Here is a 27,711-nt window from a genome sequence, read left to right on the forward strand (position 1 = left end):
ATATCGTTTCAAATTAGTTAATTAAATTTCAGTATATCACCAGGCGGTTTAGAATTTATTCTGTGCCTGTGATGTTTATCTGATGAAGGGCTAGTTTTGCCCGAAAGCTCTGCTAACTTTTCTGGCTGTTTTACTTTATCGTTTTGATTTAACTTTTCGCGCTTTTTTTTGTATCTCCATTGAGATCCAGCCACTGATATGTCCTAGGGGTAGTTGCCCTAGAGGGCAATTGTCCTAGGGGGTAGTTGTCCTAGAAGGGTGATTGTCCGGGGAGTAATTGGCCGGGTGATAGTTTTCCTAGACCCAAGAAGTTTTATACATTCACCATCAAGGAGAATTGACAATAAAATATTTCAGTATCAATCAATCAATGACTCTGAGATGATAACCGAGACAAATAATACGATGTTACAAACAGAAATAAAAACAGTTTCATGTTTATTTTATTTTATTGAAGTTAAATGAAAACCTATTTTAAAGAAATTATGTTTAAAAAAGAAGAAAAATACACAAAATTAGAAGCAATACTAAAAAGGGATATTTGTTAAAGACATGTTCACAATACACTAACACACCAACTGATTTGACTTATGATCTGGTGGTTATGGACTCAAGCACCACTTATTTCAGAAGCATTCTTTAATTAGGTTATATGCATTATCATGCATACAATTTTTGATTTATTGATTTTGTCAAATCTTTATTTATTCCCTTAGCATTATTTTGTCCGTCAATTATCTTAAGAACAATTTCATCTAGCTACGTCAATTTTTCAAAGTATATTCATTAAGGCCAGGATTATCTTTTCATGGTGCGTAATTTAACGAAATCACGTTTGTAATCATATCTTCACAAGAATGTATTATAATTAAACCAAATTTGGTACTCATAAATTTCAGGTCATGTTTCATCATATGGCAATACAATTACGTGCCTAGTCCATACAACGCATGTGTACGAACACTTAAAACTTTCACAATTTATTTTCGATGAAATTAGAGTACATTTCTGGCAATTTTAAGTGTAGATTTTTGCATGCGCACTGCGCATTAAACGCCCACTTTTTTGCCCGGTTTCTGTTTTATTTTACATTTCTTTAGCAATTTCATCATATTTTATTCACTTTTTAAATTGAAACCATGTTATACGAGCACGTCAAAAGTGACCGGCTACACACATGAAAGTTAACAAAATGGTGAAAATATGCTAAATTTTTAAATTAATATAGATCGTCAGAATGCTTGGTGAACCCGATTTTTCATTTCATTTTCTTAAAGTGTATGTATCATATGTATGATTTTATAATGAAATTAAGAGAAAAAAAAGTTGATTACATCATTAATTTTTTTAATTTCGACAAACTGACATTTCCTTGGACCGAAATAACAAACTTAACATTAACATTTCTCTTTAAAATGTTCATATATGAAAGTTGAAAGTATATACTTTGACATGACACTTTGAAATCATAGATGCTATCTTTCATATTATAAATAATTAAAGATTCTGACAGAATCAATCCATGGCATTCCATGATCAACCAATCAATATATCTTTTAAAAATCAGTTATCTTTATTTAAATCAATGCATATAACCTATAATTCGTCATAGTGACGAATTAAATCTAGTTCATTTTTGTATTTGGTAAAAACTACATCAGAGTTCGGAAAAGGATATAATAACATTGAAATATTGTACAAAAGAAAAGAAAACTAAAATAATGCTAGGCTTAAGTTGGTCAATTGATTTACACATTGAAATGAAGTGACATTTTCTAATAAAGCTAAAACATTAATAAAACAAAGGCTTCCAATATTTATATGTTTACCAGTATGGTTGATAATAAGTTAAAATATAAGGTAATAATAAGGTAAAATTCAGTATTACAATTTCAAGTTATTCAATAATTACATGCTGATCAATAAAATCAAGTGTGTGTTGGTCTATCAAATTGAAAATAGAGTGGGAATATTTCTTGGCCCCACTGGATGTTGTAAACTGCACTGTTTATTCTCAATACTATGCTGAACCATTTACCCTGATAGATTCTAGTTTCTCTCTGGGAAAAAACACAGTAGAATTTAAGAATATTTCACAGACGTCTTAATTGTTTTGCTTATTGCATTTTGTTTGGTGTTAGGGTTTAAAACATGGTTTAGCTCAATTGTCTTAATGGTTTAGCTCAATTTACTGCAGAAAGGAAAATATACTAAATTATCATTATTATAAATGTTTTATTAATTATTATTATTTATTTACCTAGAATTGTTGGTGTTGTAAATATACATACATTAATATAATTACAATTACAAATCTTCATAAATATTAATATATCTTCTTCTTCGTCTGGAAAACATTTTATTATGGACATTCATTTTCTTAACAATTCTTGCTTTCATTTATGAACATACTGCAACATTTATTAGATAATAATTTCAATACGATTATTACTACAATGTATGTATAGATCAATTATTTAGTTGGCTGTTATGTTGACAATAATATAAATTTTACAGAACACAAAAAACTTACCTTTCAGTTTTAAGCTGTAATTTTAAGCGATCTTTAACAGTATTACTAGTAGCTTTTACAAGTTTCTTTTCCATCTCAGCTATATTGGCCTTGTAACCAGTGATGTTGTGGAATACTTGTATGTGTCTATCCCCGCTTGATACAAGATAGTAACTACTTGGACTAAAAGCTATTGAAGTAATCGGTACTGAAAAACATATATAACAGTATACTACTAAGATTGATTAGCTTAGATTTCTAACCCTAAATTATTAGCTTAATTTTAACACACCACACAGCTAAACTTTAACTACACTAAGACAAAAATAAATAACTTACATGCATGAACATCATGATATTCATGATCTAAAACCCCCTCTTCAGCATTAAATACATAGATATTTGCATGAGTTGCTATGGCAATACTATGCGAGTCGTAGGATAGACAAATTCGACTAGGTTCAGTATGATTGAATGATCCAGTACGAAGAAGATAAGGATCCTGTTGTTTCATATACTCAACTACAATACAAGACAAATGTTAGTTATTTGCATGTAGTAGTCAAGACTGTTTGTGAAAAAAATAGGAAAAACAGGGAATTGTACAAATAATTGGAGTTTCAATTTCATATATTTTGTTATAAGATGTAAAAAACATTACTACAAAAGAAAACAGTTCAAAAATCCATGATGTGTTCACCTAAAAAGTTAAATTATTAATGGATACATGGCAAATTAAGTTGAAATTGATAAATATATATATATAAATTTGCAATTGCACTGATGAAGGGCTAGTGTTGCCCGAAAGCTCTGCTAACTTTTCTGGCTGTTTACTTTATCGTTTTGATTTAGCTTTTCGCTTTTTTTTTTGTATCTCCATTGAGATCCAGCCACTGATACCCACAGCATTGTCATTTTTTTCAGTAATTTGCCTTTGGATTTATATATAAATTTTAAAATACAATATTGTCTTTACCAGAACATATAATTTAAGAAATAAAATTCTAAAGAGAAGATTTTTTACAATTATCTTTAATTTTGACAGTTTCAGTTTATGATAATACAAAAACAAACACACACTTACCATCTGTGTCCCACAATTTCCAAGTACCATCTTTAGATACAGTTGCCATTCTAATGACAGTACAAAGAAAAAGGAAATTTTGTAACTACAGTAAATGTGTTAAAGAAATCAGATAAAGGGTCATAGGTGAGTGGTAGTGTAGAAGCTTAAACTTACTACACATAGACAATTATGGTGTATAAATAATATACCTGGTAGAATCTAGATTGAAGGAAAAGTAATAAACACTAGCAGAGTGACCCTTGAGTTCCATAGCTCGACGAACTTCTGTAAATTCATTGCTTCTGTTAAACACTACTTCCCATAATTTAACATCAGGAGTAAAGCCTTCATTTGAAATAAAAAATATTGTTAAGCTTTAAACTATTTATCTTTAAAGGAAATTTCAATTTATATTATTCACAAACAAAATAGTAACACTTGATATGATAACTTGTTTTGTTGCATTTCATCCCTTTGATCTCAAAATGTATGTTTAGTTACTTCCATACATTTCATAAAAAATTACCTAAGAAATGCTTTTTTTAATTCCAATTCGAACATTATAGGCCGTAAGCAGTAGCTCAAAAAAGGCCTAGAAGATGGATTTCGTTCTAATGTTCGGGGTCTAGATTTTGAGAGTTGATATTTTGAAATGATCATATTTCCCTCACTATTATCAAAAGTTCTCCATAAAATATCCAGTCAATTTCACGCAATTGCCCCTCAAAGGTACCCCCTACTGCAAAAATAGCACTTTTTGAGGTCTGGACCAATTTTTATGTAGTAATAACTTTACAAATACTTCACCAAGTGTTATTATATTTACCATGTGGGTAGTCAAGTGGATTGTAAACACATATCTAAAATTTCAAATTTAAAATCGTATTCTGTATGTGAGAAAAATTTAGATTATTTAGTCAATTTGAGACATTTTGGGATTTTTGAGATTCAGTATCTTCATAAATAATTCACATACCATGTTTATATATGAAATTTGGTATTGTAATCTTAAATAGGTTTTTATTGAGGAAGCTGCAAAAAGTGTGATTTTTACAAATTGTATAGTTTTTGAAGTTTTGGCCATTTTTAGGGAGTGATATCTTAGAAAATAGCTTACCATATGTCTTTATATTCATGCATTGGATATTCTAGTTGGATAGTTACACACCGGTGTACTTTCAGCGAGAATAAATTATTACACAATCAATTTTTAAACTGAAAAATTGCATTTTTTGTTTTTTTAGTGTAAATTTAAAAACATAACAAATGAGTCCCTTAGTAGCTAACCTGGTTGTAATTGTTACTGTCATTATAAACATTGGCCAAAATGTATTTAAATCATCATGGATGATATTACGGGTAAATGTTGTTATACAGTACATACATAAATCCTATAGACATTAACACACACAATAGTGCAATAACATTTAACTATCTGGTAATGAATAATATTCTGAATATATTATATATTATGAATTATAATGTATTTTTTATTTTCCACAAATAAGACTGTTGTCAAATATACAAAGTTTAATTATTTTAATTATTACAAATTGTTTTAAATATAATCAACCAGTAATGAATTATAAATATTATAGCAAATATAGTATATACAACTTTATAGTAATAACTGTTGCTTATGTCCAGTGTACTACAAACATAATATAACATTTAGAATATTGAACCAGCTTTAAAAACTATCTACCAAACAATATATATATATACAATATAGCCTTAATACCTGATGTGAAAGGTTAGTTTTTCCAAAAGTTTTGAACTTGGCTAATTATTTTTCGTTTTTATTTAGAGTTTTGCTTTTTTTATTATATCATCTCCAATTAGAGAGTGAAAACCAGCCGGTCACTAATATACCCACAGCATTGTCCGATCCGTTTTTCAGTAATTTTCGTATTGGATTTATGCAGTATTGTAAATTAAATGTAGAAACCTTTGATTCTTTATGTCACCATCAAATAAACAACACTATAGTATGTATAATTTTACTTTACTAATAAGCTGGATAATCATTTTGTAGCCAGGCCTGGTACCATTTCTGTAACAAATAATGTTCCATTATTATCTAACTTGAATGAATGTTTAGTTTATATAAAACATTTTTAAAGTTTTAGGTTTTGAATCTTTAATTAGCAGAGAAACAATAACATATCCAATATGTGATGCTTTTACTGTGCTAATGATTTTGGTCAAACCATGGATACATAGATCAGATATAAAGCATCCAATCAAGACTTACCTCGTGCCTATTAGTTTCAAGAATATTTATATTTTTTGTCCTTTTTCTGAAGGAGTAGTGGTAGATTTGCTTTGCATTTGTGTCTCCTCAACCTACACAGCTATACACAGTACAAAGAAGTAAAAATAATGACAATAAAGTACCAATCAGTAAAATCATATAAAATAATGGGAAAACAACTGTAATAAATTATCCTTTTAATTACATAATTTAAGTATTAATTTCTAAGAAGAAAAATGGCCGAAGTGTGTTATATTTCGTATGTTATGTTCATCTACTTTTTAATACTAAAAGCTAAGCTTTTGTTGTGAAATAATAAAAGCTTATTGAAATTGAATTGAAAAATAGTGTGGTACACATATATAGGCCCACCCAAATGTAGCCTGGTTTTGTTCAGCCTAATTATGCCAACAAGCTGCATTGTCCACTAAATAGTAATAATACTACTATTAGCCTAGGCCTAGAAATACCATTAACTTCTTTTTTTCTCAACAGGGGCCTAAGCACTACTACTAACGAAGAGTTAGATATAGGCCTAGCCTATTGCTATTCTCACCTGTTTTGTATGGTTTTCTTGCAAATATTATTAATCATCTGTTTATAATTGTCGGTTTGACTGCCGTTATTAGACACCAAGCATTATTAGCCTAGAGTAGTATGCTGCTACCCCTCTCAGTCCTAACCAGCTAGGAAGTATATTGAAAGTCAGTAGCCTACTATACTAGCTAGCTAGGGCCAGACTGGGCTAGGACGTCGTGTGGATAGGCTAGGCTAGATCTTTTGGCCTCTTATTTTCTCTAAACTGTGTTTCTAACAAACCATAATCATACACCATGTTGAGCAGGAAACAATTTTCATACAAGCATATCATCTTTTTTCGTTGAAAATGTCCGTTTACAACGTTTGTTTAAGTAGCAAAATAAACCAAACTTCCTCGACTCGCGAAGGATACATGTGTTGATTCTGTACGCACTGCTGCACTCCGTGTGTTTTGGGGGATTCCCCAAATCAATCACGCCGATACATTGCGATGTATATCAAAATAGAGTACCAAAATCAATAGATAATTTCTCAAAATTGACACGCACGATTCTGGAGAACTTGTTGTTATGTTGTTAACTATAAAATTAACATTGTAAATATGTTAAGAAATTCTAGACCCCTAACACTGGAATGAGATGAAACGATACGATTTACTGCTTACGGCCTATTATTTTAGCAATCAATCCTCCCATGGCACCACGCTTGTCGATCGCTCTCTAGAGGAATTTCATCATTGTTTTGAGCGAGGCAGCGCAGGCTAAGTAGGGCCTAGCATTTTTGGTTGGTTGCAATTTATTTTAATGTTTTAATTACACCTGAACAAACAATATAAATTTTATATTCATTTTTTCCATATTAAGCCTCTAGGCCTGATCGACTGTAATGTATCGATTTTTGCGCGCCCTTTATTTTCGTAAACGTGAACGTATAATAAGCATCACCGCTTACAGCAACAATTCAAAACTAGACCACAATTTAATTTAATTACAAAAGTAGCATATAAGACAAAAAAATTGCAAAATGTCAAAACCATTGAAATAAAAAAAAAATGTAAATGAATAAAATAAACACAAACAAAACGAATCACAATTAACGATGTGTAAGCAATATGAGGTCATTTGTATATGATTTATGTTGTTTGTGTTTCCGCTGCATTGTATTTTTCATTCGACTTATGTCCACTTTTTTATTTTATCTATAGGTAAATTCATTCATTTTTCGGATAGTACATCCATATACAAATCATACAAAAAAACGAAACAATTTCACCATGAAATTAACAATATAAGCAACTTCCACAAAACCAAAGTAACTCAATGCATACACATCCCTATTTCTGAACAAAATTAAAAACAAAGGTCCTGCAAAAAACAACAAAATATCAAAACAATATAATACTAAAAACAGTACAGGAATGAATTCAGGGTAGCACAAAAAAGTAACCAATGGTCAAACTTATTTCCACTGTGGGCCTTAAATTGTTATAAAAAATGTAATGAAAAAAATTTGGGCAAGTTAAAATATTGTCAGGGCAATTAAACTTCAGACACTGGTTACCCGAAGGGCAACACACAATTTTGAGATTCTGTAAAATAGAGGAATCTAGGGAGAGTAAATTCAAAGCTTACCACATGATGCTATAAATCTGCCACAATTGGATACAGCAGCATGGTTGTTGTTTATATGATGTGTATCGATTGTTGTTAAAACTTCACCTGCAAATAAAACAGTTTTTAATTTTGTAAAATTTCATGAAACAACATTGTTTTTATTACAGTTATTATGTTGTAATAGCTAGTCAATCTTGTTTAAGTATACAGTATGAGAAAAAAAATACTGCTTCGTTTCTACGCAAAACTACATTCTACCCATGAAGCCAGGTTGCAGTGTTTTCTTTCTCTAATGTAGTTAAAGAATCACTTTCTGAATATTACTATTTGAATCTTAGTTTGCATTAATAAAAAAAACCTTTTAGATCCCAAACAATAATAGTTGTATCAGAGGTGGCCGTCATAATGTAACTACCATTTACCACTGAACCAATACCAATAGATATGATATCTTGTACATGTTTCTGTAAAACAAAAAAAGAAGACATTTCAATTATTAAAAGTATTTTACCAGCCAATAAATAGTACTTATTAACTCATTGTTTTTATTACATTTATAGATTATTTTATGAGTTTTTGGCCTATAACCATTATACTAGGAATATCTTAATTTTAGTCAGTAAATAGCATTTATTATACAAAATCAATGTTTATGAGTTGAATGGGAAGACTTTTTCATAGAAGATTAAACTCATCAATAGAAAATATTCTTCCCATTCAACAAACACAAAAACACTCAATTAATCATTCAATTAATCAGCTGTTTTAAATCTTGAATCAAAATCAAATTGTTTAAAAAGAGGAAGAATAATGCATGGCACATAATACAAAATAAAGTCATGGCAAGGATACACCAACTGTAAATTTGAACTACACTATCTATTCCATCATAATCCAAACTTATAAGAAATAAATTTACCTTAGGAAATTCAAGTACAGTTGCAATGCTTGCAGAACTACCATCTTCTTTCTTTCCGATTTTAAAAACTTTGATATAATTTCCATTAGATGTACTTGTTATGAAGGCTCTACAAACACATTTAAAAAACTTTAAAATGCTTTTTCAATTAGATGGCAATAAATATATTATTATAACACACCTAAATAGGTTCTTGTAATTTGATTGAATGATTGTGGGTCACATGGTGTACGATAGATTTATACTATTAAACAATGTTGTAATGCAGGCCCGTAGCCAGGGGGTGTTTTTATGGTTCGGGCGCACGCGCATCTAACATACAGCAACAAAATGTTATCATCCTTTAAGTAGTCTATGTATGAGGACGAGGAAAAAAGTACGACCGTTTTGCTCATTGGTAGCATGCTGCATGAGATTGTCTTTTCCGGCCAATTAGAGGTGCCATTTATCATGAATTTTATGTGCGAGAGTTCCATTTCCGGCCATCTAGAAGTGTCATTTAATAAAATATGCTTCACCTCAGGCACCACCATTGGGGGGAGTGACCCAAATACCTAGTGTCCAAACCCCCCTTGTCAGATCTTGGGTACGGCCCTGTAATGTAATAATAATGACAACAACACAGTACCCTGCTATGTACAACGCAACTCCTCCCTCTCCCCCACCCCCAATCTACCAATCCTCATTTTTCTTCAATCAACACAACATTAATGACATAATATAAAATTAAATTAATACAAATAATTTACAGCAATAAACAAAGTTTTACACAACAGCACAAAAACTTTAATTTAAGAGATCAGATCTTTTGTTCCCAACATTTTCTGACAAGGCTCTTCTTGCATAACTTATCAGTCAATTCACCACAAACATCAGTCCTTGGTTTTTTTTTTTTGTGAGTGCGACCATACTCATCCACCCTCCTTAACAACCTTCAAGGAGAGCAACTAATTGTGCTCCTTAAAGCCTGGTGCACATTGTAATAGCTATCAGCTAAGCCTACTGACATGAATCTTACAGTGAGGCACCAAAAAAAGGGGATTCCCTGTCTGCATTCAAAGAACACAAGTTTACCTTATCACCTCATAGTGCATCCAGTACAGTGTTATAGTAACACCATAGCAAGCCCATGAACAGGTCCCAACGAATTGTTTATTTTATGGAACGAGGTAATTGGTTATCTGAACTTGGCGGATAACCCCTTGTTATTGTCACCATTTTTTTATTTTCTTTTTTTCTATATTCTTCTTTCTTTCCACAAATTTTGCCCCAGTTAACACACCCTTAATTTCAAACTAAATGTTTTTTTCTGACACTAAATTAAAATTTAGATCCCATTTCATAGTATACAAATAATGAATGTTTATGAGTGTAATGGTACAAATAATGGCATGAGGTGAATGATAAAAGGTTATATATCAACAAGGCAACAGCCAAGTTGATATATAACCTTTCATCATTCACCAAATATAACATCTCAATAGATTCCGGTCATTTGAATCAAATAAAAGGTAGGCCTAGCCAAGGCCTACATTTGATGATGTCTTTCATACAAAAATAATACACAATTTAAAATAATGTAGACTTACTTGCAATCTGGACTAAACTTGACATTTGTTCCATGATCATATTCCACATTTCCTCTAAGACATCTGAATATTATAAAATAAAATAACTGGCAGGTACAACAAGATGAAATGAAATTCAGATACATTAACTATGCATATTACTGTACTATATAGTTTGTTTCTCTCTATATTTGTAGTTAGCAGAATTACTAAAAAAGCTATTGCCCGATTTTAAAGGATGGCTTCACACATCATCATTAAATGTTCATATGCCTAGGTGGTTTTTGCGCTCTATGAGTGCCCTTCTAGTCACACATTTGTGAAACTTTTGAGCTGATCCCCATTTCATATTTGACGAATATCACCAGTCATATTCGTAACTACAAAACAGGTTTTTGAACTATATTGCACATATAGAGGTGAATCAGGTATGGTTCATGATTATAATATAATTATAGATAATTTACTAAAAGTGCCAGGTAAATTTTGATAAATAGCAGTTTTGAAAGTCCTCACTTGCTTTGATGTTATGCTAGGCCTACAGTAGGCAGCTAAACATAACATGTACCTGCGATTCGTTCAAATTTATCGCAGTCATATTTTGGATGGCGGCCTAAATATGTCGTTGCCATGTGAAACAAATTTTTACTGGCTTACGAAAACGAGTACATGTGTGTGATGTGTACGCGTTTTCGTATTCGGCCAAAAAACAAAATTTCTACTTTTAAGGGAATTATATTAAATAGGTAGGTAAAAAAAAACCTAATAAAAAATGTATATACTGTAAAGCCCAACATTTTTGCGGCTCTAAATTTTTCGCAATTTTACATTTTCAACTATTTTGCGACCTTTTATTTTCGCGATTTGAGTCTTTTGTGTTGTAATGTGTTGAAGCAAATTGGCGAATGTATTTCACCTCCACGATGAACGTCAAACAACAATGGCGTCAGTAAAATTACAGAATGCGCGATTGTACATTTAGGGATGTAAATAAATAAACGTTTTGGCTACCAAATTATTGTATGTTTCTACAACAGCAACGACGTGACACCATCGGATCGGATGACTCTCTGGAGAGCATGGCGATGGTATTTTTGCTGTTGCTCCCAGACCACAAACTACGCATGTAGAATAATTACTTTATGGAAACATTAAAACTATGATTTAATGGACAAAATTAATGGACGTAAAATTCTTCATGCACTATAAAATATTGACATTTACTGTAAAGATGAAAATAAGTGACCCACTTTATTTAAATGTTTTGACATGATGACGTCATCAAGATTAAAATATTTGTAACTCTTACGTAGAATATAGATGAGCTCTCTTTTAATTGTAATGAACCATGACGCAACAGATGAAAATGCGACTATCTTAATTCATCTGGCCATATGACGACGTCACAACATCTGATTGGCTAAAATTTTACATGAATTCGTATCTACAGTATAATTCAACAGCTTCCAGAAAAATTTTATTCATGAGTATTCTCACTCGTTACATATTGACATTTACTGTAAAGATAAAAATAAGTGACCCACTTTATTCAAATTTTTTGACATGATGACGTCATTAAGATTAAAATATTTGTAACTCTTACGAAAGATAATTGATTGAGCAAACAAATACTAAAATCTGGGAGAAATTGAGGTACAAATAAGCGAGATGTGCTCTATTTAATGTGATGAGCTATGACGAAAGAGACAATAATCCTATATTTTATATTCAGGTGGCCATACGATGACGTTATAACATCCGAGAGGTAACAATTTTGCATGAATTCATATTACAACTTATCTGCTTGCATAACAAGTTTTTAAAAATGGGGTCACGGTTGATCCTGAGGAGCTATAATAGATTCAAAATAGGCATGATTGACATTATTTTGTAACTTTTCAACTAAAACGCACATAAATTGTCTAATTCAACGTGTTCATAAGGCGTGATTTAAAGGGTAAATGATGTCGATCTTTTTAAAAATGACTAGAGATGCAAGAGAAAAAAACATGATTTTCATACCCTGTGCGTAAAATAGTTTGTACTCGTGGGAATTTTTGACATGCACAAAATGTCATGATTCACGTAGAAAGATGATTAGAAATTAATTTTGCGCATTTTAAAATATTAAATACGTGTGTGCACGTAACTTTGTGTACAACACGCTATTTTTTATCCACAGAAAGTTTCCCCTAAATTTGACTTAAATTATCACAAAGATAACTAAAAAATGCATCTTCCAACATGCTCCCTCTGTGGCAATATTTTACCAAGTACTTTCAATTTCAAAAAAAGCTTGAGAACAAATGTGATAAAATACAGTATAGATCAGAAACAATGTTACAGATTTAGATTGTGTGGAGACTGGAAATAGGCATTTCCATCGTTTGACTGTGTATAGCATGTTTGCATACACAATATGACTAAAATGTCTGTAGAGACTTTATTTTGCCATCAAATGACTCCGATATAGGTTCCTAATAGCCAGCATAGGACCACTTTGTAATTCCCAAAATCACACCTTTGTCACACACCTCAAAAGTATGCAAATTAGTAGTACAAGTTAATAAAATATGCAAAAAAAAAAAAAAATTACAGTTGTCCTATATCTCGAAAACTACTATTGATTTTTTCACAGCCGTATCCAGAATATACATATTTCTATTTGCTCCAATGAAACATTTTACAATAGAATGACCGGAAGTATGACATATGACCCTCGACCCATTTCTCAATATTGCATATATAATGAAATTAAAATATCTGTAGATACTTTGTTTGCCCTCAAATGGCAAGTTTCTAATAGTCAACATAGGAGTGTTAAGTAAATCTCAAAATCAAACCTGTATCACTAACCTCCAAAGTATGCAAATTATTAGTACAAGTTACATGAAATATGCAAATTAATCCTGAGTATCACTTTACATTTTGAGGAGCTATAACATTTTGAAATTTACTGTAATAATGAAAATGCGTGACTCAAGTTATTAACGCTTATGAACATGATGACGTCATCAAAATTTAAAAAATTGTAAATCATCCGAAAGATAATTGATCATGATCCAAAATCTACATCTCATCACCTTCCAGAATATGAAATAAAAATAAATTTCACCATTTACTTTAGAAACAATGACTATTTAAAAAAAGACATAAATTTGACGAATTTTTTAGCTTTTTTTTATCAAAAACGTGCGCGAATCGTTTCATTTTGACATGCGTGTTTAAGTTTCAAGTTGAAATGGTTTCATATTTGGTAAAATTACTAGAAAAGGCTGGAAAAACATAATTTGTGAAAAAGTATGTTTTTACCACTATGCGCGTGTGTGGGAATGATATAATTTACGCTAAGTTTCAATTTAAAATGTTATTTGGTTTCGACCTATGTTAAATATGCAAAATTCATAAAATCGCGCGTATGTCATGTTGCGCAACTCTGACGACATTCAAAAATAGGAGGTAAACAACTTCATGTAAATGCCCATATGTTAACAAAGTTATAAAATGTTATGTTTACACGTTTTAGTGATACGCGAGCTACAAAAATGCCAGGCGAGATAGTTATCCGCACAACAAGCGCCACGTGCACGCCATATTGGAATATACAGAATACTGCACACAGAAAAAGATTATACCATTATGACCTGAACTGAAGAATGATTTATGTTGTTAGTGCTGAATTCTGTCTATTTTGTCTCATATACTATATACAATATACCCGCCATTTATTCCAATTTTTAACATGGTGACGGTATCAAAATGAAACACGAAGATAGCAATTTCAGAAGGAAATTATCTCAGCAACAAGAAATTTGAATACGTAAAATATAGATGCGCGTTCTTTTACATGTGATGAACTATGGCACAAAAGATGAAAATACAACTATTTTTATTCAACTGGCCATATGATGACATCACATCTGATTGGCAAAATAAATTTGTATCTACAATTGAATAGCTTCCAGAAAACATTTTAATAATGATTATAACTTTTTATTCTGACGAGCTATAACAGATTGAAATTTACTGTAAAGATGAAAATAAGTGACCCACATTATTAAATTATCACAAAAATGTAAATATTTTTAACCCATGCGAAAGATAGTTGATTGACCTAGACAATATTAAAATCTCGGGGGAAATGGAAGACGAATAAGCGAGATGCGCTCTATTGAATGTGATGAGCAATAATGAAAGAGACAAAAATCCTATATTTTACATTTGTGTGGCCATACGATGATGTCACAACATCCGAGAGGTAAAGATTCTGCATGAATTCATATCTACAACATATCTGCTTACATATTAAGTTAAAAAATTGGGGGTCACCGTTGATCCTGAGGAGCTATAATATATTCAAAATAGGCATAATTTTGACAATATTCTGTAATTTTTGCAACTAAAACGCATGCTAAATCAACGTGTTCGTATGACGTCATTTTAATTTGAAATGATATCAATCTTTTTAAAAATGACTAGGAAAGGCTGGAAAATCACAATTCAAGAGAAAAAAACATGCTTTTCATGCTCCGTGCGCACCATACGCGCAAAATTGTTTGTGCGCATAAGAATTTTTTACATGAGTTGTAATTAATTAGTTAATTTATTAGTTATCCACCAAGGTGCGGATAACTAATAATCACATCAGCCGATTTAAATATGTTGATGATATAACTCTAGTTGAATGTCGAAATTAGGGTCATACATCAGACCTCCAATTGGCACTTGACTCTCTAAATCAAACTAAATGTTCAACCATGGAAATATGTTTCATGTGAGAAATTCAAAACAAACATTAGAAACGATAATGAAGAGATCTATACATATCGGTCGAAAACATTAAAATAAGATTTAATACTGTTCTACGACACTCACACTAAAATAATTTCCGTAATATTTTAGGAGAAACCATTCTCCGTCCTCAGCGGGTGTTGGCTGACTGACGACTGATTGACTCCCTCCCATCTGGACGCAGATGGCGACCTACTAGGTGTTTCTAGTAGAGAGTCATAGACTTTTGAAAGTTCTCGGCCCCATCTCTGTTTAAGGTTGGACTGGATTCTCTCTTAATATAAATTAAAAAGTCAGTCAGCCAACACCTGCTGAGGATGGAGAATGGTTTCTCCGAAAATATTACGGAAATTATTAGTGTGAGTGTCGTAGAACACTATTAAATCTTATTTTAAACATTAGAAAATTTTACCGATTTAAGGCCAATTTTTAACCAAATGTCAGGTTATTTTTTTGTGGAACTCTTTCATTTTTTTAGCATTAGTATTTCATATAATAGCCTATGGCGTCAAAAAGTATTATGTTTGATGAGGAAGGGATGTTGTTTCTAGGCTACTTTTCATGTTCGCAAGGCGTAAACTATTGTTATTTGATACAATTATCGGGTGTCTGGCTACTCCGCCAAACCTACCCATTTCATAATATTTAATAAGGTCGGAAAAAATGCATTACAATGTTTTTTGTGAGGTAACAAGGTGTGCACAATTAAATTAATGAGTCAATTTTGACTGATGGAGGACCAAGTTGTAAATTACTCGGGAGCATTTATTAATAAATATTATTAATCGTAATCATTTTTTCGTGGTGTTTTTTTATCTACTCGACTCGACGGCGAATATAAATATAAATTTCTCACGGTAGAGGCTGATGGCACCACACAGTGAACCACAATGAACTAGCCTAGTAGTATAGGCAAACTTCTAAAAATAAAACGTCCAGTCGATCCAGAAACGATGCCGACAACAAAAGATCGTTAACATTCTAAATATAGTATCGGAACGTCGATCGCGCGCAGACCTAGATTTTTTTTTGTGGCTCATATGGCAGGTCTGGAAACGCGACGAAGATCGTGTACCTAGATTTTGTGTCACATGACATGAAACGCGATACTCTGTGTACTCTATATGAACTGTTCCCACCACTCAAAATTAATTATGGTCGGGGTTAGCTACAGAAGACTAGGGCCATTTTCATTACAGTGACATGTCGTAATAATTGCATAGGCCTAGGCCTATGTTAAATCTTAACATGGAATATATTGATTTTGCATGTATTTTGTTTATGTTTACGTCGGCATATTTATAATTCGCTAAGCCAAGGTAGGATTAAATAATTTAGCGTAAGCCTAGGCCGCCGAAACTAGACTCTACTCTGATGTCGATTCGGCGCACGATGTCGTCTCGTCTGGCTAAATTAGGCTAACCACCAAAATGTGTCGTCTCCTAACTAGGCCTAGCCTTAGGTAGGACTTTTAGACGGCGCCGATTTTAATTAGTGAACAGTACATTGTTAATTTTCATTGTCCATGCGTTTTCTAAAGGCGATGACAATGTTGCTTATTAACTCTACGAACCACCCTACGATCGACGCGTTGATAATTATAATAACAATACATCGTATCGTCTAGTAGTAAGTTACGAACAATAGGCTACGATCTACATGCGTAAATATAGTGGTGGTCGGCGTGATGAAAATGGTGGTGGGAAATTCTGAGTGGTGGACGGGGTCGTCCATCGCCGACCACCGTGGTGACATCCCTGGCAGCATTGTTTTTTAGTACCAGCATATGTGTCATTGTTTATTTCATTCTGTAAAACTTACAACTCATAAGTGGCGGAGTTATGCGCCCTAGGAGTGCTTTTTAGTTTTAAATATTTTTCGGTTGGCATATTACTGTAAAAATAATGTGATCGTTTGATGTTTATTTGCAATTCACTTCATTGCATTTTCTGTTTACTACTTACCTATGTTCTTTTTCCTTAAATTCTTTTACACTCCAAATACGTATTGTGCGGTCTGAAAAAACAAGATAGTATATACCTCGCATTGTAATTGCCATCCATCAAATTATTTAAGCTAAAATATAAAATATTCAATACTGTATTATCTCTATATGAAGTCTAAAAAAACAAAAATTCCTATGCTCAATACGTTTAAATAGGCTACATTACAAGAGCGGCTTAATTTTACGTCTGCACTAAAAAAATCTGGCGACATCCCAGTAATTTATTATGAGCGTAGAATATTGTTAAATAAGCAGTCAGTATTATAAAGAATTGAATCAAGTGATGTTACCTTCAGCACAGGATGCCAGATATTTTCCATTAATGCTGAAGTCTAAATCTAGTACATTATCCGAGTGGTTCTTCAGTGTAGCTGCTAAATAAGGGTGACTAAATGAATGTTGTTGTTTTTTCTGCCATTTTCCTTGCTGCTTCGCTTTCTTGCTTGTTTGATGTCTTTCTTTCTTAATTGGTTCTTCTACAAAATTAAAACAAAATAGCACTTTTCATACAGTACAAAAGAGATCCAGTACTGTTTACTACTAAACAGTTAATATATTACTAATTTTAGTTAATTGCTAGTTCTTTTTGCATAACATATGCCTAGGCTAGTTAGGCCTAGTATAGGTAGATTAATGCAATTTTCAAACTAGTTCAAAATTAATTCCAAATTGTACAGTTTAAAATTAGGTAAAAAAAGGTGTCTCCCATGATTATCCGATTTACTGTATATAATATACACAAAATAAGAAACATGGCATACTGTAACATAATAATTCGGTGGCATAACATAAGTAAGCATAATAACAATGTTATTAACGTTTTTTGTTGTAATTGTGCTATTGCATTCGGATTCTATGATTCGTTGTAGCAGCCCAACTCTTAACAACCTCTACAAAGTTACTGGCCATCAATAGCGATGCGTATCAGGCTATCAAGGCTAGTCTATTTCGTGGAACAGTTTTGATAAACTTCAGTTGAGAAAATGTCCGTTCAGAATCGGCAGTATGACATAGTAAAATCCGATAGATTTGGGCCAACTTTGTCACATTTGGGAATGCATCCCTGGCCAGGCAGTTAGTACAAAGATAGTTCACAATGACATCGGTAGTTGAATCTTGTCATGATGACTTTTTTGGAATTCCATCCAGCATATAAAGTTGCACGTGCGAACTCCTCGCTGTGCAATGCTACTTGCGCACTGCAGCCTGTGGCGATTCTGTTGCAACACCCAATATGAATAATATTTTTAGTTAAATTTAATGTCATATACTGTAGTCTAGTCAGATTTGTATGCATTTAATTTAGGAGAGAATATCTCAACTGTTATAGGATAATTTGATCTAGACAACCCTCAGCCTAGATATAAAAAAATACAACATAATTAATGTCTAAAAGTGACAAAACTGGTTTAAAATGCTTGGTAAATTTACCAAGATCTTCACTTGAATTATTTAATATTATAAATAAACCAAAATAAATTTACACTATTTAATATACTCATTTTTGTAAAAAAATAAATAAAATATGCAAATTTTTAACAAAATTAGCATCATACAGTAATTACAGATTTTTAATACAAGTTCGGTAGCAATGGATAGAATATTTTATGGGCTTTCATTTGATACCAAATAGTTTTTCTAAACACTTAAAATATCTAATATTATATAATATAAATAAACATAACACTTACGCTACCAAATATTCAATTTTGTATTTAAGTAATCAAAATATGCACATTTCTCATACAATTAGCTTCATAATTAACAAGGCCAACAGCCATTAAGTCGCGTGCTACAATGCATAGTGATACCGGACCGACAGACAGACATAGTGAACTATAGAGTCGCGTCCACGCGACTAAAAATGTTCAATAAAAGTTGGATAGCAATGGGTAGCATATTGTGTATGCTTTACCCAGTGGGTCGTACACTACATGATTCAATCACTTTTATGTTGGATCGGGGGGTTTGCTAAGTTTTTTTTGGAGGTTTGCAGGGTTTAGCAATCATTTTTGACCAAAAAATTATGTTTTACCCCAAAAATAAGTAGTTAACAGTAGAAATTTAATATTTTTATTTTAATATATCTGTGGACCTCCCTACCTAGGCTAGTTAAGTGGTATGCATACTGTAGGCTAGGCTGGTAGCGGGACGATTCGGCCATGAGACGATCCGGCCCTGAGACGGCACAATTTTTATTGGCTTTGCATTTTATAAGCATAAAATAAGTTTTTTTCACCAAACTTTATTTTTAGAGATTATGGGTAGTACTACAGTCGACCTTCTCATTTACCTTGGTCTGAGAGGCGTTCATAAATGAAAAAGTTTGTACATGAGAAGGTTCGGAAAAAAGCTATTAAAATCAGTGGTAAAAACATTTCCAAACAAATGCCCATGTAAAACTTACTGTAAAAGAACAAACAGTATTAAAAATAGTATGGTCATCGTAGCTAGCCTTTTTGCAGTTCGCGATCAACCTTTGGTTTTTTTCAAAAACATGTTCAGGGTGCTCTCCATGCACTCCAGCAGTGGGGATGATGATCTCCTGACCACTAGCTTAGGCCTAGACTAAACGGCCTAGACAACTTTTAAACTAGAAATAAATAGAATACGTGGATCGTTTGTAATACCTTTGCTTTATTTATGAAATAATTTTTTGTTTTGGGATAGTTTAATAAATTAAGAAGATAAAAAACTAGTAGGTACGTAAAAGTTTTATTATATTATATTACTGATGTCAGATGACGTCATCGTTCGAATGGCATATGACCGGTTGGGCCGCTGACAAGTTGAGCCGCCGGTAATTTCTATGAAACGCCCAGTGCGTCTTTTACAACATTTCGTTCGTTGGCAACATGTTTACGTCATTTTTGGCTAAAAACGATAATTTTCGGTGATGTTTTAGGCCTTATATTTTGGAATCTACAAGTCGGATTTTCACAATTATTTCTTTAATTGTAATATTCAATAATATATACCAAAAACCGTGATATATAAACTTTTGAATATACATCGTTATCCCTAATATTACGCCCTCTGTTGGCCAACTTGGCGAATGCACGAAATAAACAAGGTTTTCAAATCAAAATAATAAATTGAAAATAAAATTATGTTTTTTTAGTAATTTATTTTATATATTTATATCAACATTTTCAATAAAATACGGATTGTTAAAGGGGGATTCTGGGTTTAAAATTGCTTTTAAATATCGTTTATTTATTAAATAAAAAATATTATAACAATATAGACATGTCAGAATGAAGAAGTAATAACGAGAAATTAAAAAATTAAATTTAATATACATTTTAGGGTAAATTCATGGAAAGTCTGTTTTTCAGCAGCTTAGGGAAGCTCATTAATATTCATGAGATCAGGGCTCGCAGAATCCTAAAATATTTGGTTGCCCATCGGGCAAGTAGGTTTTGGATTTTAGTTGCCCTCATCATTTTTTACTTGCCCACCACTATTTTAACTTAATTTCAACGTTTTACCAAATTTTTACTATAAATTGAGTTTACACAAATGAAACAGTCTTGCACAAATATCATGTAAAAAAAGGTACAATTTAATAAACTAATTACAGTAGTTTATAAACACAAATACACAGTGAGAGTGACTTACACTCAGTATCTAAATAAAGAAAATAAACCATGCATGTAAAGTTAAAGAACTAACTTGAACTATATTCTACAAAAGTAGCTGGAAAAAAGTATTGGATGGAGCCATACAGTATGTTGTAATATTGGGTTTGTATACATTTCTTTTCTTTATGTTAAATATAATATAAAAAGTACTTTAATAACGTAATTGTTTATTATAAAATTACGTAAAGTTAAAACTAATTGGTTTTTAAAAATAACAACATAAATGTATTTTTTAGTTGTAGCGAGACTGGAGACTTAAGGACGTGACAATTTAATTTAAAAATCAGAATCTGTTTCTTCATCGATAGGCATATCCTCTGATCCAGATTCAAATTCTGCTGCTGCTTCGAAAATAGGCCTATGTTGTTCCTCCTCAGATTCTGATTCATCAACCACAACATTCGCTTTTGCTGGGGTCTTGTGCTTAAGATGTCTTGTACCTTTAGCAGAGAAAAACCAATGTTCTACTGCCTTATCTGGGGAGTACTCTTCAACCTTACATCCATCTGCAGATATTTGCATTAGATTGTTTAATGTGTCAGGTAATAGGGAGGTTCTGTGGCATGTTTTTACTCGATTCATAGTGGAGAACCCCCTTTCGCAAGCAGCTGTGGATGGACTTAGAGTGAGAAGGACCTGCACCAAAACAAGAACTTTACTCAGATGAGGTGGATTCTCTCTTATAAGATCTCCATATAAATCAATTAATCGTCCAACTCCTCTGTGGGCTGACATCCAAATCTTCAAATCTGACCATTCATCAGGGATTGCTTTAACTTCATCATCTGTCAACACAGATTCAAAATGATTTACAAGCCGTTCAATGTCTCTGTCGCCATAGGTTGACACTGCCTGCCTATCATGGGGCAATTTCGAAATGTCAAATATATCGAAACAAGACAATGGTTCTTCGTCGAAGTTTGCAAATCGTGCGTCAAGGTACTTAACAGTATCATCCAAGACCTTACTGAAATCACTGCTGTCTGGGATAGCTTCAGGGATCAAGCGAGACTGCCGTCTATTGGTGAGGTTTACTCCCTTGTAAGTCTGCCGATTTTCACCTGAAGAAGACAATAAATTATGATAAATAAATTGATCCTATTTTATTATATTATATTTATAATAATCATTACTCATAAATAATTACAAAACAATATAATTTACCTGTCAGAAGGTCACTGAGCTTAGCTGATGATTCTCCAGGCACTGTCTTGAGCCTTATCAACTTTGATGTAGTGGACTGTATGATTTCTTTAACATGTCCTATGAATATTTGTTCATGCTGGAAACCCTCACTACATTTGGCTAGAATTGTAGAGTAATCGATCATGAAATGCAGACATTTTACAAATCTAGTGGTTTGCATGGCCTTCATTATGCCTCTGGCCTTGGCAGCTTCTTCACCTCTTTGTGATGTGGACATGTTTTCCAGATGCATGATTGTTGCTGCATAATTGTTTTCAATAGCCTTCAGGCTTCTTAGGCGGCTTGGCACCCATCTTGTTGATTTAAGTCCACTGAAGTGGGCTACCTTTTCCTCGATTAATCGTCCAATCTCCTTTAGTTCACGCCTTTTCTTTGGTGAGTAATAGTACATTTTGAATACCGACTTAATTGTCTCTTCAAATTCAAGTAGAAATGGCAGCTTTTTAATAGCATCTAATACTGCCAACTCTAGTTTGTGAGCAACACAATGCAGAATTACGATGTGTGGTATTCTCCGTTTCAGTCTACCTGCCACTCCATTAACATCCCCCATCATTACACTTGCACCATCGAAGTTGGCACAAATCACTTTGCTTTCCCATAAGTCTGGCGAAATGCCCACACCAGCAACAGCATCATCAATGGCATCAAGGATACCTGCTGCATGGCCATGTTTTACGTCCACTATCTTCACCATCCTGGTTTCCGGAGATCCATTGGAAAGGTATCGAACATACACAATCTCCTGCTCAATTATCCCGCTGTCTGTGCTACCATCTGATAGAACAGATAGGAATCTTGTGTTTTCAGCTGTTAATTCCTCAGTTGTTTTTTCTCTTTGGACATGAGCCATACTTTTGATGAATTCACCGCATGCATGGTCGTTAATATATGTGTTTTTTAAATCCACTCCATTTGCCATCTGAAGCTTACACAAACCTGGAAATTTAGCTAATGCTATCTCCTCCTTTGCCACATAATACGCAGTACGGAACAGTTTCTTTAAAATTTCAAAATTACTTGCATTAATCTTTGCAATAGCCTTGCCCATTGAAGTATCTTTGGGGTTTTCCTTTGCACGTTTCACTAGTACGCACATCAAGTGTGACTTGGATTTATCATGTGTCTGTATCGAAAGCTTACGGAAACTGTCGCATCCCAAGTAAAATGAACTCTGAGTGTCTGCTTTGTCTGGGCAATCTTTACACACACGGCAATACATAAGTTGTAATGCATGGTCATATTCGAGCCATGTGAACTCCTTTGTCCACTTTGGCAAAAATCCTCGCTTCCTCTTTGTACGTTCATATTCTTTCTTTCTATCAGCTTGCGGTCGTTTAGAACTAGTACTAGGCTGTTGACCAGTGCTGTCAGTATCGTCATCAGTTGACGACGTCGGCTTGAAATATTTTAGTAAACTCATTTTGAAATGAAAATCATAGAAGATACAGAAGTGTTAACCATTCGCAACAAAAGACAAAATAAAAGTGACTAAGCAATCAAGAATTACTTCTAAGTTAGCTATCAGTAGCTCAACGCATATAGCATAGAGTATCTAATATCAGCGGTACCTCAAAACAATGTCGGCATCTCCTATATACACCGCAAAGCAAAACAACTTTGGGTAGGCCTAGATTAATTAATCAATCGTACTGAATTGGGACGACGGCTGGGACTCGCAATAAAGTTTTTATCGTTGTCATCGCAATTCACAATAGCTCACATGGAGCGCGCAAAAACGATTTGTTGTTTTTTACGTAGCCTACGCGCGTGATGTTTTACTTCTATTGTGCAACGACATTCCTAATCAAGCTATTTTGCGATATTAAAAATGTAGTGGCCTACAATTATTTAATAAATTAATCTAAAATATCGCCTATAGAAATGTAGGCCTAGGCCTAAAAAGTTTAAACAAAGTACTTACGAAGGTGATGAGCGCTTGCCGAAGCATAGAGAAGAAAATAAAAAAAAACAAACATCAACTGACGTCCGTCTAAGTGAAACAATACGCATGCGTATAGCAAAAAACCTCAGCAGCTGCCGTACGTAGTAGGAGCACATGTGGGTGTGGAGAGTGCGGCTTGTGGAAGTTTACTTGTTGTTTCAGTAGTAGCTCGCACAGGTTGGATGAAAACAACCATCTGCTCGCACAAGTCGGTGATCGAAAGCGAGGGAACTGTGCCGAATTGCAGTGAAAGCCACGTGCTCGGCCAAGTTGGAGTTCATTGAAAGTTCAACTCTCGACGATACCTGAAGAAGTTTATTATTTTATCTATCACTTACAATGTTGATAATAAATATTAAACTGTGTAACTATTTAAGTATTCAATGTAAATAAATTATTAGGCCTATTAAATGTATATTCTGTAATAATTAAAAAAAAAAATGGTACTTGCCTGTGTTAAAAACATCGGCCGCCGAATCCAACTCCTCCCGGTGCCTATTTGGCACAGACAATTAAAATTATGTATTTATTATAATTTAATAATATACTGTATTTTCAATACAACTGTACATTTGAACAATAATTACAGTTATTCTGCAAATTATTTATTACAAACAAAATACATAAGATGAATGTAATTAAACATAGGCCTAATCTACTATCTAGGCTGTAGGCCACATAATTAATACTAAGTAGTAGATTCAGATTTTATTACCACCGTAAAATAAAACAAAAACATACTAGCCCTATTCGGTGTATTGTATAACTTTAAATAAGTTGAAAGCCGAGAGTTCAACGCTTCCTATTTCGCGATCAATTGATGCCGCGTTCTAATTGACAGACCTGGAAACTCTATACGCTCTGCATAGAAACACTGTCTTTTGGCCCTTCGAGATAACGTTCCATACCACCGAATTCCGATGCACACATTTTCTAAACAAACACTACACTGGTCTCGACGTCAAGAGAATTCGTTCGTACGCGACTATTTTTTTCATTGTTACAGTATTTCACAACTCCTGTAAAACATCGTGGATTTTCTGTGATTTTAAGAGGTTGCCCGTCGGGACATGACATGTTAAGTTTTAATTGCCCGACGTATTTTTTGGGTTGCCGCGGGACGTCGGGCAAGCGATTCTGCGAGCCCTGGAGATATTCACAAAATCACGTCATCAGTGGATTCCAAACTCGCGACGTCATGTACGTTGTGTTTGTCAACTAATTTACATCTCTCTCCCCTGTCAAACCACGACCACCCGATCATTGTGAAATACATTTTTTGTAGATTTTCTAAGCTAGGCCTAAAGTGTAATAATAACAGTAGTAGCATATATTTATTTGACATTTAATGAAATACAAAATTTAGTACAGATTACTCCATGGTACAGATTATATATAGATTGTATACAGTTATACTATATTTATACCTCGAATAGTTCAGATCGTATTATCGGCTTCAAGTACTAGGCTAGGCCTAGCCTAAATCATTTTTTGTCATGGGTGAGAGCCATTCTGACTAGGGATTCCATGCCACGATGGCTACCCTACGTTTTTAAACATTGGGGCCCATCATGGGCCTAGCTAGCCTACTACTAAACGATTGGCCCATAAATAACAAAACTCAGTGGATCCAAACCCATCCTATCAACCAAACTCCTAAACAATCTAAACCTAAAACGTTCTACAAAATCGGCTGTAAATATTGAGGCAAAACAAGGTCCGATCGCCGTCCGCACGTATGGTGTCCCGATCGTCTAAGTAGGCCTAAAATAGGCCTAGGCCTAGTTTACTCTCCAAAAAAGCGGATACTGCATCAAGCAAGTAGACCAGGTAGTAGGAAGGAGACCTGGCCGATCCGGCCCAGTTAAAAATTGAGCTAGCTAGTGTAGTAGACCCTATGCGAATTGATACTACCAGGCCTTTTACTATAGGCTACACTTGTTAAAATTAGCAATACTTATGTATACAAATATTCCAACTCTCTCATTCGAGCTATGTTATCTATACCATTCCGGTAGGTCGAGTCGACCTTCAATCAAATACTGTACATCGTTTATGTTGTGATTATAAACGGGGTATACTCGACCCGACCAGTTTGGTATTGTATACTGTATCTGCTTATCACGTGACGATGCCAAGCATGGGCAGAGAGAGCACGTGTATCATCGTCTCGCTCTCCTCGCTCAGCAGGAATGTATACGTTACGCTTCATTGATTTTGAAGGCTTTCCCTAAGTCAGTGCGAAAATCGGCAAACGTAAAGTGCAAACATATCTAAGTTTTCACTGTTTTGATACATTTTCATAGAAAATTGACTTCATAAATGGGAAGACCGACTAAAATTACATCAGATAAGTATAATTTTACAAAAGTAATTGATATGGTTAATGATAACGAGTCGTCGGAAGATTGACCATTTCACGAATTTCCTATTCTGTAACACAGTGTCATATCGCCGTAGCTGCACTTGTAATCTGGCCTCATTTCACAGCCTTCGTTCTGCTTCACTGGGCGCTTATATAAATTGAAACTTTTACCGTTCAAGAGACAAACAAATATATTTTACATTTTTTACTATTCATTTTAAACCCGGAACCCCCCTTTAAACACCTTTAAAAACAAAAAAAATTAATATGAATTTGGTCTAAAGTGAGACAAGTTACGCCCTCTGTTGGCCAGCTTGGCGAATGCACGAAATCAACAAGGTTTTCAAATCAAAATAATAAATTGAAAATAAAATTATGTTTTTTTAGTAATTTATTTTAGCCTAGGCCTAGGCCTATATATTTATTATATCAACATTTTCAATAAATAAAATACGGATTGTTAAACACCTTTAAAAACAAAAAAAAATTAATATGAATTTGGTCTAAAGTGAGACCGAATCGTCTCAGGGCCGAATCGTCCCGGATTCGGCTATAGGCTAGGCCTAGCCTAGTACTACCTACTAGCCTAGGGCCTAGGCTAGGCCTCTAGTCTAGGCCTAACTAGGCTAGGCCTAGGTTAAAAAAATAATAATCAAAAACAATTAAATATACCATCTTCTTTATGTTGCTTTTGTTTATCCCCACCTCTTCCCGCTCCACATAAAAATATAAGAACTAAAACTATGGCCCCAACCGCAGCTGTTAAAACAAAAACTGGTACGCTTTCTGTAGAAACATCATCCCCAGCCACGTTACTCGCCATGTTGTTTTGAAAAAAACAAAAGCTGCCGTTGTTGGCGCTGCCAAAAACTATGAACTTATGGAACGCCGAATAATAATGTGTGTTTTTTTTTCTTGAATTATGATTTTCCACCCTTTCCTAGTCATTTTTAACAAGAAATATTTCTTACAAAAAACGCTGCTCGCTTATTGACGTAACAGTTTTAAAGATATATTGGCCCTCATTTCAAATTTGTTTTTGAATGTGTCATTTTATTTTGTTTGTTTGTTTGTTTGTTTTATCTTTATACTGGGTGACCTCTTCAGTCAAAGACTGATCTCCCAGAGGGCCCAGTTGGTGATCAGTGGCTGTGATGTACTAATACACCGGGGTAACCCCCTACTCGTCTCGAAAGATGTACTAGGTTCTTTAAAGTGCACACGAGCAAGTTGTGTACACTGGACCTACGGTTTATAGTCCTTATCCGAGAAGACTCGTTCTA

The 27,711-nt window shown here is 33.5% G+C and overlaps 2 protein-coding genes across 2 annotated transcripts; both read right to left on the minus strand.

The window, feature by feature from the left end:
• Nucleotides 1-1,330: 1,330 nt before the first annotated feature.
• LOC144835501 (transducin beta-like protein 2) lies at nucleotides 1,331-27,251 on the minus strand. The gene is made up of 12 exons (XM_078690584.1): nucleotides 27,101-27,251; nucleotides 17,559-17,744; nucleotides 17,228-17,279; nucleotides 10,494-10,556; nucleotides 8,905-9,013; nucleotides 8,344-8,449; nucleotides 8,004-8,090; nucleotides 3,788-3,923; nucleotides 3,597-3,646; nucleotides 2,852-3,034; nucleotides 2,534-2,720; nucleotides 1,331-2,060 (listed from the first exon to the last, which is right to left on the minus strand). Exons 1-12 carry the CDS (start codon nucleotides 27,249-27,251, stop codon nucleotides 2,021-2,023), a joined length of 1,350 nt encoding a protein of 449 aa, XP_078546710.1. The 3' UTR covers nucleotides 1,331-2,020.
• LOC144835083 (zinc finger protein 862-like) lies at nucleotides 20,597-23,820 on the minus strand. Its single transcript, XM_078690114.1, has 2 exons — nucleotides 22,077-23,820; nucleotides 20,597-21,973 (listed from the first exon to the last, which is right to left on the minus strand). The coding sequence occupies exons 1-2, from the start codon at nucleotides 23,539-23,541 to the stop codon at nucleotides 21,189-21,191; spliced, it is 2,250 nt and encodes a 749-aa protein (XP_078546240.1). The 5' UTR covers nucleotides 23,542-23,820; the 3' UTR covers nucleotides 20,597-21,188.
• Nucleotides 27,252-27,711: the final 460 nt, after the last annotated feature.

This window comes from Antedon bifida, chromosome 2, assembly GCF_963402885.1.
Source record: "Antedon bifida chromosome 2, ecAntBifi1.1, whole genome shotgun sequence".
Lineage (NCBI taxonomy): Eukaryota > Metazoa > Echinodermata > Crinoidea > Comatulida > Antedonidae > Antedon > Antedon bifida.

Excerpts from the sequence above, each read along its gene's own strand:
- LOC144835083 (XM_078690114.1), bottom strand. The coding sequence starts at position 23,541 with ATGAGTTTACTAAAATATTTCAAGCCGACGTCGTCAACTGATGACGAT. Across the intron at positions 21,974-22,076 it reads GCTCAGTGACCTTCTGACAG|GTGAAAATCGGCAGACTTAC; the intron begins GTAAATTATATT and ends TGTCTTCTTCAG.
- LOC144835501 (XM_078690584.1), bottom strand. The coding sequence starts at position 27,251 with ATGGCGAGTAACGTGGCTGGGGATGATGTTTCTACAGAAAGCGTACCA. Across the intron at positions 3,924-8,003 it reads CAGATTTATAGCATCATGTG|GCTTTACTCCTGATGTTAAA; the intron begins GTAAGCTTTGAA and ends TTTCAAATGAAG. Across the intron at positions 3,647-3,787 it reads TTCAATCTAGATTCTACCAG|AATGGCAACTGTATCTAAAG; the intron begins GTATATTATTTA and ends TACTGTCATTAG.